Here is a 10630-nt window from a genome sequence, read left to right on the forward strand (position 1 = left end):
ACAGACACTTGGATCAGGAGCTTTGCATTCACTCACACTTTCATGCAGAGCTTCTACACGCAGCATTCTTTTCTGTCACACACCATTCTTACACTTTCGGCACAGACGTCAGGGGAAATGCTGGGAGCCAGGGATCGAACCAGCAACACCCTGGTCAGTGGTTCGCCCTCTCTATCACCTGAGCCACTTCCGCCCCAGGACAGTACGAAACACACAGATTTGAACTGAATTATAAAATCAATTTGTAGTTATTATTTAAACTAATAGCTGCTCATTTTAATTTCTGAAAACCTGCACCTAGATTGTAACCATAACTTTTATTTGAATTATTTAAATATATATATATATATTACTGTTCATCTTATACAAGCATAAAGTGAAAATATTGGAAATCCATACTGGAAATAAATAAACATTGGGTCAGGGCTGGACAATAGAATAAAATCAATAATTATTGGAATATATAATTTTCAACAATAGGAATTTCTTTAAAAGGCTAATATATATCGATAAAATGCGTATACATTGTGTTTGCTGATAATTAACTGTTTATGAAGCAGAGTTTAAAACAACAAATTTCCCTCAGAAGCATGAACGAAACGTGAAAGAAATAATAATGTGATATTTATCTTATCGCCCTACATTGTTTTAAATCTTTTTTCTCAGGTCTGTGTATTATTGTGAGCGTTGCAGATAATGTTTGTGTGTGTTTGTGTGTGTGTGATCTGAGGTTGTGTGTTTGCCGTCTGATCAGCTCCATCAGCATCAGTGCTCAGTCCTACCTGCCCTCCCTGGGAAGCGGTGTCCCATTTCTGCTGCTTTATCCTGCTGCTCCCGCTGCTGGGACAGAGGGAACAAGGGGAGGTTTGTTCACTGCTGCAGGTCCCCCCCCCCCCGCACACCACAAACCACCACACTGGACACCACCAACCCACCAACCCACCAACCAACAAGAAATTAAAAAAATATCAACCAAATACAGTCTGCTGCTCGAAATACGACTGGTTAAAAACTAATAAATCAAAGTTACAACAAGGGATGAAACCGACATTTGTTCTATTTAACAATTTGTCTGAGATTGAATCAATTAAAGTATCAAAAGTGAAGAAATGCTCTCTTGAATTTTCCTGAAGTCCAAGCTGACATATTCAAGTTGCTTGTTCTGTGTTCGCAACTGTTCAAAAGTCAAATCACTTTTTTTTAAAGACCACAGAAGATGGATTTTAATCAGTTTTGCTTTAAATATTCACTCACAGCTCAATTTAAATTCTAACTTATGTGAATAACCATTTAATAACAGGAAATTCAGTAAACAGTACTGTGCAAAAGTTCGAGTGACTTTAGATTATGATCCATCACTCGAGATCATCAATGAGGAGTCTGATTGGTCAAACATTCACCCTGCAGCAGAACATTGAGACCAAATGAGGAGTCACAAAGAACCGCAGAAGAACAAGGAGTCTGCAGATGATCTGATCTCAGCATCATGGAGTCAGTCTGAGATCCTCACAGGAGACAGATGGACAACGTCAGGTTCTCTGAGATGATCTGAACAAACTCCCCGTCGAGAACCTTGACTGCATTCTATATGAAGTTATTCATATTGATTCATTATTTTTGAAGCATCCTCAATTACCTCCAACTTTTGCACAGCACATGCTTATTTACTTATAGAATAATATTTAATGATGAAGATATAAAAAACTTTACGTCTAAAATAAAAGTTAAAAAAACTCACTTATTCACTTCATCCCATTTAGAGATGTTCACTCTGTCAACAGCCCAGGAAAGATGAGCTGGAATCAAACAGAATAAACAGACCAACACACTTATAATGGAGAAACCTATTTACTACAATTTAAACCAATTTCACTTCGGATTCAGCGAACTTCAAACAGCAGAGGAGACACAGAAGGCCGAGAAACACGTCTTCAGAGAGGAGAGGAGACTCCGAGCTGCAGCAGGATCTTCATCAGTGGTGTCAGCGTGTGTTCTCCTCTTCCTCTCATCTCCCCTGACTCACCTTGATAGATGAGGACCAGATACACAGCTGACACGCGGAGGAGCCTCTTCCAGCCTCGTGTCAGCGGATAAGGATCCATGTGTCGGTCCTGGCTCAGTTCTGTGTGGACAGCATCACCCGGTGAAAACCCTCCGCAGCTTCCTGCTGCTCCACCCGCATCTCCCCCCGGCGGCCCGGCGCGCGCCTCAAGAACCAAGCCACCTGCTCATTAGCATAATATATGCGCGCGTGGGCGGGGCCTGGGGCAGGTGTGCTGCTGCTGCTGCGCGAGGGGGACGATGACGTGACCGGAAACCAGAGATCAGAGCGGCACGTGGAGCTAAAGAGACTTTTATCAGAAGTTAAAATAAGAGTTCAAGTTGAATTAAACATGATGAAACTCAATGAGAGGACAACGTGTGCAGGAGCCATGTGAAACTGCGCCATCTTGTGCTCCAGAGGCAGTTGTGCATCACATCAGGTCAAAGGGATAGGTCAACCAAAAATGAAACTTCCCTCATTATCTACTCAACACTATGATGGTGGGGGGGAGGGGATAATAAGTGAATCCTCATTTTTGGGTGAACTATCCCTTTAAGTACATTTATTCAGCTGATTTCTTGAGTCTTAAGCCTGAAGTTACTGGACAATTTAAGATTTTAAATACAAAACATGTGACCTCCTTTGAAATGAGGATGCACTCGTCATATCAGGTGATTTCAGTTTATGTTTTTCTTTCTGAAAACAAGTGAGAAGTTCCACCGCTGAAGTCATTAGTCTGTTTTTTCTTGTATTTTTCCATTTCGATTTATCATCGTTATTTTGAGAGCTTATTAATCGACAGACCAGAGTGAGCTGTATTACATCATCTGTTGTAGTTCTTCACCTGAAATAAAGTGAAATCACATATTATCACCAACATGTCGTGATGTGGTCTGACATCAGATCAGCGGCTACAATACAGAAAATAAAGCAAACTCTTGTTTCAAGATGCAGTCCTTCACGCTTCAGACTCTTTTTTTAGGTTTGTGTTAGAAGCTCTGTACTTTTACTTCAGCGAGGTTTAAATTCAAGACTTTTACTTGTACTGGAGCATATTTGTATTGCTGCATTACACTTGTAAATGAATTAAGGATTTGAAGATGTGACAGAAAGTTTTTTTTCCATCTTTGAATTATCACATTTTTGTCTGAACCAGCTGAGGCATAAAATCTAAATTATTATACGATTATTATACTCAATATTATGCGGAAAATATATTTTTTAATGAAGTATGATTTAATTTACGACATTGACATTAAAAACTTTTGAATTAAAAATATAAAATGAGATAAAAAGTCATTTCTGCAGCAGCGTTTTCATGCAAACTTCTGCTTTTGTGCAATTTCTCAATATTAATGCATGATAAGTATGATTACATTTATGAGAACATTAACATGAAAAACTACAATTATATTCAAAAATATAAAAATGGAATAAAAGGTGTAAAGTTAACTGAAAGATTGAAGTTCTTCACCTGACGGATTCTAATCATTTTATTCAACAGGTTCTAAGTTGCTCATTATGGATTAAAGTAAGATACAATATAATTTCTGGCGTTCATCATTTCACTTATTTACAATATGTGAACTGAGCATTATTCTACGAGTTGTTCCACAGTGAATCCCCGACTCTGGTTTCCTTTGTGTGTCTCTCCTCCGTCTGCTGCTCAGACCGCGACGACCCGACTTGACCCCGAACACATGACCCTCTGATAGAGACCAGGAAACACTAAACTCAGGAGAACAAACCTTGGATATTACTGAGGTGACCCCACAGTCACCCGCCTTGTATTTGCATGTGAAAGTCTGGTTTTCCACAGAGGAAGCGCTTCCTGTGTCCGTCCGCTTGTCCGTACGTCCGTCCGGGTGAAAAGGCCTTTGACTGACTGCAGCCCTCAGAGGCCCCGGCAGGTTTTGTGTGGCCGAGTCAGGAGGTGTCACCTTTCATAAATGGACTCTGAGCAGGACGAGGGAGGAGGAGCTTTCTGTCTTCCCCCTCCACTCCTCCAGTTTCTTGTCTGCACATACGTGAAAGCATCTTTCTGAGACACACCAGACATCAGGTACGCTTGCACATGAACATGCACCGTTAACGTGGCACCTGCTTTGTGCCCTGCAGACTTAAAGCTCCCACAAAACTCACGATAGTTTTTCTTTAGAGGAGACATATTCAAGTCAAAAACGTATATATTTAAAATGTTTACATGCTCTAGTTTTCCGAAAACATGGCTTACTAACACCGTAGTAACCGTCCAGACAGTACTATGTGTACGACACATTAATGACAGTAGTAAAACTACAGCTTTAACTATCATTGATTTCAAAGTTGCAACTTCCGACTCGGAGGTCGGTAATTCCGAGTTGTAATGAAATAAAACTACAAAGGCTGAATCAACACTTCTCGATTTATTTTGCTTACATTGCTTTATAGGCTCAGGTGTACCTAATAATCTGGCAGGTGAGTGACAGCCTCTTCTCTACGTGTGTGAAAAACTCAAATTTGATTCTGTTTAGAGTGAAGCGTTTGGCCGAAGCCGTAGAAAAACACACACACAGCACGCAAACGATTATTTACATCTTTAACTCGCTGCTAACATCCATCGTCCATCCTGGTGAAACACAGCCGACAGGGATCTGTACAAAATGTCCAAGTGGCTCAACAAGAACAACAGGCGCAAAGAAAAACATTCATCTTGCAGAATTTCTAAAACGTTGTTGGACATTGTTCAGATTTTCTCCTGCACTCGTCCACAAACAAGTAGAACAAAAAAAAAAAAAAGCCGACAAAGACATAGAACATTTAAAGAACAGTGAATCAGTCCTTCAGCCCACGGACGTTAAATAAAGATGGACGACATGACGCCTTCCAAAAGAAAAGCTAGTCTCGTACTCCCCTGGTGGCTGCCTGGGGTATAGCTCATAAATCCCTCCTCACCGCGTTACCAGATGGGACATGGAACAAAATAAAGCATCACAGTACACGTCAGATGTTTCTCAGTCATTTTAGGTTTTTCTTATCACAACGATGCTTGTTCGAGTGTTTCTGATAAGTTTTGTTTTAGTTAGTTATTTGCTGACATTACAAAAGGGTGATTGACAGTTGAGATTGGACTCTATATCGTGGGTCCACTCCCGGATCGCTGCTGCACGTCATCCATCGTTATTTAAGTCTCAGCTTCAGCCTGATTGAGTTCTCATTCATGAGTTTGCAGCGCTGAAAAGAAAACGGACACGATTCATAAAATCTATAACGATGCCGAGAGTTTAACTCGACTCAAGTACGTTGAGATATGATTTAAGTGGCTTAATGTGCAGCGACAGTTTCTGCTTCAGAGCGTTTTAAAAGGTCAGATTTGAATTCCGGATCAGTGTTGATTTGATAATCTCTCCTCCGCTTGTCTTTCGTTCGGCCCCAGCGTCAGTTTGAGCCGCTCGTCCCTCAGGATGGAAACAGCAGTGAGACACAAACTGAATTTGTTTACATGAAAAGCGTTTAACAAATGGTGCATTAAGCAAACTAGAAACTGTGATATTTGTTTGAGACATAAATCACTTTATGTGATGAGGAGGAATAAAATTGATTTACCACAACAAGTCATGAAGGCGTAATTTATGTCTCGAAGACTAACTGGACTCACTGGGTGAAGATTAACAGCAGTCAAAGGCAACTTCTCACAGACTAAAGATGGTTCATCACAACTTGAAAAAAAAAAAAAAGATTAAAACTTCCCACTATCTACACATCAGGGAATGCATCAATATTTACAGATGAATGATTAAATCCTCTCTTAGAAAGATTTAACGCTTCAGAAAAGCTGAAAACATTCAAGAATGTGAAGTCTCTGACATCAAATATGTTTTGTAGGTTTGTTCATCTGTTTCTTTTTAGAGCATCAGGTGACAAACACTGGGACACAATTAATATTTAGTAAAACCGCATTTTAAATCAAACTGAGCCTCAGAGCTGTTTTTACTCTTTATAACGACCTCTCAGGTGAAACTACCACAGCGCTCTGCTCAGTGCTCGTGTGTGTGTACGTGTGAACTTGGGGGTCTTTGGGATAGAGTCCTGCACGCTGCCTGGCGTGCTGCGTTATCTCGGCCGGTGGTTGGCGAGCAGGAAGTCCTTGTCTTTGCAGGTGAGGCAGAGTTTGAGGTTCCTGAGCGAGCCCCCCGCTGCGTAGAACGCCCAGACGCCCATCAGGAACAAGATAACGTAGGTGGGGAGGAGGCTGGCGACGTACTCCGGGTTCTGGAAGGTCTGCGAGAGGAGACGAGGAACGGAAATCAAAACAGAACTTGAAGATACATCCATCCTCATCAGTGTTACATCAATGTCAATGGGAGCCTGACCAACAACAGCAAATATTTGACACACAGGACATTACAGCACCAACCCTCACCCTACTGAACCAAACCATCGGCGACACTCACCAGACAAGACACCACAAGGTGACTGACGACGACCGCAGCCACCGCCCACCACCGCTGCTTCTCACAGGCGTCAAAGAAGACGACGCCCCAGAACATGTGAAGGAGGATGATGGCCATGGTCATGAAGGCTGAAATAGGAAAAGTGTTGGTTCTCATCAAACTCACGAAACTGCTGCAACAACTTCCTGAACCGGGCTCATCGAACGTGCGTTACTGGATTTAACTTTGTGCAGGTACAGGGAAATATGTCCATCTGAAAATCTGATTTAATTTTGAAGTAGGACACGTGGGAATCGGTACCTGAGGACAGGAAGTAATGCTGCGAGTCACCGTGGATCCCAATAGTCCCCGGCCCCACAGAGTCAGCCAGGATGTTCACCACAGAGAAGGCTCCACTCATGAAGCCAAACCCAAGGCCGGACACTGAGATACAAGGAAGAGGTGGAAACTGACCAATCAACAGATGAATGCAAGAGCTAAACAAAGACCTCAATGTTCAGTGTGAAACCTACTCCAATGTGTTTTGCATAGATTCAACGTTAAAGTTTAAGTAATTGCACATTAACTTAATATTTCAGTTTCATCGGAAGTACAACTGTGTTCTTCCTCCTACTAACACAAAGCTTCTCCAAATACCGACATGATTTTCCAGAGCTGCAAAAAGTCAGTGGCGAGTGAAATAGTAGATTGTGATATCAAGTGCAGCACAGAGACTGTGTGTATTTGCTGCAGACTAACTGTACCGTATGCCAGCTGTTGTATGGAGATGGGCATGGTCTCCTCCTGACTGAGAGTGAGGAGGCCTTCATTCGCTTTCCTGCAGGATCACACACACACCCAAGAGCCTTAGTTCCGCGGTAAACAAGAGCATGAATAGTAGATGTGTGTCAGTGATTGGAAGATGATATGAGCCACAACAATGAGCCGCGAATAGAAAAAGGACAAGAGATGGGAAAATGGGACAAAGTGCGACAGACCGACGACAGAGCAAGTAAACACGCTGGAGCATGTGATGGAGACGATTAGGACAAGTTCTGAGGTTAGCTTCTATCTGTGAAATCTGTCAGATAACTTCACTTCTTTATTCTTTCAAACCTTTCAACCGACGTCGTGTCTTAGGGTTCAGATTTCTGAGCTTTGACAAAGACACAAACCTCCACCTGAGCTTAAAAGCATTAAAGGTCATATGTGTGATATTTACTGTCACATTTTGCACCTGAAAAAGAAATGAAGTAAAGAACTAAAACGAAACATTCAAGATGGACTGAGAAGACGGATCCTGATCCTCTTCAGCTTCAGTTTGTGAACACAGCGGCAGTGACTCACTTCAGCAGCTTGTAGTAACCGAAGCGGAAGGTTTCCTGCAGCAGGACGGACAGCACCACGCCGAAGATGAGGAGCCCTTTCTGCTGCGCCGCACTTTCCTTGTTACTGATCTGAACCGAGATGAACCAGACCAGGGAGGACAGCAGCAGAGACACCAGCCAGAAAAACGCCCTGTCAGGAGAAGATAAACATTTAGTTAGTAGTTCAAAAGCTCAGTAACAGGTGGGTAGGACATTATGGCACATAAGGATATTTCTGAATGTTTTCTTTAGTTTCATCTCAGTGTCATATCGGTTCTACTCATATTTTCAAGATGGTTCTACTTTCTATCTTGACTTCTTTATGTTTCCTTAAACCTGAAAGCCCCACGAATAACTGAATGTGGATTAATAAGTATGTAAATGTGGATCAACAAATAAAACACACCCTAAAAAGATCGGATTTTAAATTCAGGTGGATTTTTATCATCATGTTTGGTTAAAAAACTAAGTTCAGAGTACTTCTGTGAAATGTGAGTACAAGTATCATGACGGTAGCTTCACTGCAGTGAGGTGATAGTACGTGCAGGTGAGGTGTTAGTACGTGTAGGTGAAGTGATAGTACGTGTAGGTGAGGTGTTAGTACGTGTAGGTGAGGTGTTAGTACGTGTAGGTGAGGTGATAGTACGTGTAGGTGAGGTGATAGTACGTGTAGGTGAGGTGTTAGTACTGAGGTGTGGTGAAGTACGTGTAGGTGAGGTGTTAGTACGTGTAGGTGAGGTGTTAGTGTGGAGTGTTAGTACGTGTAGGTGAGGTGTTAGTAAGTGAGGTGGGTGATGTCGTGTAGGTGAGGTGTTAGTACGTGTAGGTGAGGTGTTAGTACGTGTAGGTGAGGTGTTAGTACGTGTAGGTGAGGTGTTAGTACGTGTAGGTGAGGTGTTAGTACGTGTAGGTGAGGTGATAGTACGTGTAGGTGAGGTGTTAGTACGTGTAGGTGAGGTGATAGTACGTGTAGGTGAGGTGATAGTACGTGTGGTGAGGTGTTAGTACGTGTAGGTGAGGTGATAGTGAGTGGTGGTGAGGTGATAGTACGTGTAGGTGAGGTGATAGTACGTGTAGGTGAGGTGTTAGTACGTGTAGGTGAGGTGATAGTACGTGTAGGTGAGGTGATAGTACGTGCAGGTGAGGTGATAGTACGTGTAGGTGAGGTGTTAGTACGTGTAGGTGAGGTGATAGTACGTGTAGGTGAGGTGTTAGTACGTGTAGGTGAGGTGATAGTACGTGTAGGTGAGGTGATAGTACGTGCAGGTGAGCTGTGAACCAGTGAGTGAGGAGGGAACCATTTCATACTAGTTATAAAAACACGAGTAGCTAAAAGTGCGGGTTGTCCGACAATGGAAATAGCACCGAAGTTAGCACGCTAGCTGTGGATGCGTGCTAGCTATCATGCTAGCTGGGCTACATGTCGTGTTTTTATCGTCACTAAACACGTCGACAGATCCGGGTTGACTCGGCTGTGATGGAGGAACGTTCCCTCATGGTTCCCTCTGGTTCCCTCTGGTTCCCCCTGGTTCCCTCCTGGTGCTTTTAGGTTAAAACTCTCACCCGGCGATGAGGAAAATGACCCGGAGCGGCTCCCGGGCGATGGTGAAGAGGAACAGAGCGATGGCGGGGCCGAAGGCGATGAAGGTGCAGCCGAAAAACACCGACGCCGTCATTTTGTGTCTTTGCGGTGAAACCAGCGGCGAAGTGACGCGTCTCCTCTTCCTGCGCAGAGATTTACTTCACGGATAAATGTGTTTAAATGTAAATAAAGCGAAGCTGCTTCCGGTCGTCGCTTCACTTCTGGTCAGCCAGGCGTCATGTGACCGTCTTCTTCTGATCCGGGGTTTGCCGGCAGCCGGAGGTCGTCCGTGTTTCATCACTGCCCCCTGCTGGTTCACGTGGTGAACAACACCCTGAGCACTTTATTAGGAACAGCAGCCTGGTGATGTTTGAAGCCTCAGTTTGATCTCAAAACTTTCCTTTGAGATTTTATTCAATAACTTCCATGTTATCGTTATAATACCACATTTATGTTACATGGAGAATGGGTTTAATACCTGCACCCTGATCTGTGGACGTCTCACACACGAGGGCAATACAACAATATTTCACTATTCAGATTAAGTGTATTATTTGTGATTATTTTTATTTGCACATATCTTGTTTACTGAGAAGTATTATTTTTTCATCGTTCATTTAATTTTCTACACACACATGTTATTCTATTACAATAGAATACAACTTTTTATTGTAATTCTGTCTTCTATAACTTCACTTATTTACTATTCTAAACTCACTCCTTTTAATGGAACTTCCCTGAAATACAGTTTTTCTACTGGTGAAAATAAACATCTTGAATATTGAATAAGTTAAATGATCATATCTTGATAAATGACTCACCTTAATGTTTAACTTTAGTGCTTCTTATATTTTACAACTATATTTATGTATAACTCCATATATATTTTCAAATCAAAATGTGTAATACAGTGTCTCAAGGAGGATAAATCCCTTTATTTTGTATATTAACAGACCTGGTGACTGTGCGACCACTGAAGTTCATTGATTCTTATTGTCTTGTTTATGAATCCACCTTTTTAAAAATCCATACAAAATCAAATTAAAAATCACTTAATTCTAATGTTTCCAAAACTTATGAAATAATAACAATGATAATAGTATGAATTTTAATAACTTCTTTCTTTAACTGCACAATTTTCCTCTTATTTTCTATCCTGAAATTTATCATTTCTTCTCATGATTTCTCAGATTATCAATATGAAACACATAATCACACCCCAGGA

At 41.9% G+C, this 10630-nt stretch overlaps 2 protein-coding genes across 2 annotated transcripts in view; both read right to left on the reverse strand.

Moving 5' to 3' along the window:
• The window catches only part of otog (otogelin), a 46276-nt gene extending 44174 nt beyond the window's left edge, over nucleotides 1-2102 (reverse strand). The window contains 3 exon segments of the mRNA XM_047340127.1: nucleotides 783-840; nucleotides 1739-1796; nucleotides 2024-2102. Of these exon segments, the coding sequence (XP_047196083.1) occupies nucleotides 783-840; nucleotides 1739-1796; nucleotides 2024-2102 (195 nt within the window).
• A 2328-nt stretch (nucleotides 2103-4430) lies between these two features.
• On the reverse strand, nucleotides 4431-9654 carry aph1b (APH1B gamma secretase subunit). Its single transcript, XM_035160177.2, has 6 exons — nucleotides 9387-9654; nucleotides 7804-7974; nucleotides 7221-7294; nucleotides 6778-6900; nucleotides 6478-6605; nucleotides 4431-6304 (listed from the first exon to the last, which is right to left on the reverse strand). Exons 1-6 carry the CDS (start codon nucleotides 9497-9499, stop codon nucleotides 6137-6139), a joined length of 777 nt encoding a protein of 258 aa, XP_035016068.1. The 5' UTR covers nucleotides 9500-9654; the 3' UTR covers nucleotides 4431-6136.
• Between the last annotated feature and the right edge of the window lie 976 nt (nucleotides 9655-10630).

The sequence above is a fragment of the Hippoglossus stenolepis genome, chromosome 1, assembly GCF_022539355.2.
Source record: "Hippoglossus stenolepis isolate QCI-W04-F060 chromosome 1, HSTE1.2, whole genome shotgun sequence".
In the NCBI taxonomy this organism is placed as follows: Eukaryota; Metazoa; Chordata; class Actinopteri; order Pleuronectiformes; family Pleuronectidae; genus Hippoglossus; species Hippoglossus stenolepis.